At 59.3% G+C, this 971-nt stretch overlaps 1 protein-coding gene across 1 annotated transcript; it reads right to left on the minus strand.

Moving 5' to 3' along the window:
- Nucleotides 1–4: 4 nt before the first annotated feature.
- Nucleotides 5–415, minus strand: LOC103809353 (rho-related GTP-binding protein RhoG; the record flags this gene model as incomplete). Its single annotated transcript, XM_009082181.1, has 1 exon — nt 5–415. A coding segment is annotated over exon 1 (411 nt), but the record flags the coding sequence as incomplete, so codon positions are not given.
- Nucleotides 416–971: the final 556 nt, after the last annotated feature.

Consider the following 971-nt stretch of genomic DNA (forward strand, 5'->3'; position numbering starts at 1 on the left):
TGGTGATGGGCGCCTGGTTCTGCTCCTTGAGGCGCTTCATGGTCTCGGGGTTGTTCCTCAGATCCTTCTTGGTGCCCACGAGGAGGATGGGCACGCTGGGGCAGTGGTGGCACACCTCGGGGTACCACTTGTGCTTGACGTTCTCATAGGAGGGAGGGCTGGCGATGGAGAAGCAGATGATGAAGACGTTGGTCTGGGGGTAGGAAAGCGTCCGCAGGCGGTCGTATTCCTCCTGGCCGGCCGTGTCCCACAGGTTTAAGTTAATAGTCCTCCCGTCCACCGTGTTCTGGGCGCTGTAGTTGTCGAAGACGGTGGGAATGTACTCCTTGGGGAAGGCGTTGGTGGTGTAGCAGATGAGCAGGCAGGTCTTCCCCACCGCCCCATCGCCCACCACCACACACTTGATGCTCTGCATCCTCGTGGCCTGGCGTCCCTCACGTCCCCCTCAGCAGCCTGTAGGGAGGGGAGAGGGTCAGCAGGCTGCACCAGGTCTGGGGTCACTGTGGTCTTCCCACTTGGACACCCCGAGGTTGGAGGGTGCAGAGTCATAGAACCATCAGGGTTGGAGGAGACCTCTAAGATCATTGACTGCAACCATTAACCTGTCACTGCTGTAACCAGTAAACCCCAAACCATATCCACCAGTGCCAGATCCAGATGCCCCTTAATCACCCTCGAGGGATGGTGACTCCACCACCTCCATGGGTAATATTCCCGTGCCTGAACAGCTTAACAGGGAGATGTTCTCAAGGGGTCACATTTGCTTCACCCTTGGTTGCCCTCCAACCCGCAGCATGGATGAGCTTCCCAGGCAGGCACATCCCCCCGGCAGCCCCCACAGTGAACAGAGACCTCCCCAACAGACCTGTCTGCCCTCACCCAGGGACAACACCTGTGCCACAGGGACACCACTGACCCCAGGACGGTGCTTCCGTGACACCATCCCTGTGGCAGCATCCCGTGCCATGCCA

This window comes from Acanthisitta chloris, unplaced genomic scaffold (genome assembly GCF_000695815.1).
Source record: "Acanthisitta chloris isolate BGI_N310 unplaced genomic scaffold, ASM69581v1 scaffold28749, whole genome shotgun sequence".
In the NCBI taxonomy this organism is placed as follows: Eukaryota; Metazoa; Chordata; class Aves; order Passeriformes; family Acanthisittidae; genus Acanthisitta; species Acanthisitta chloris.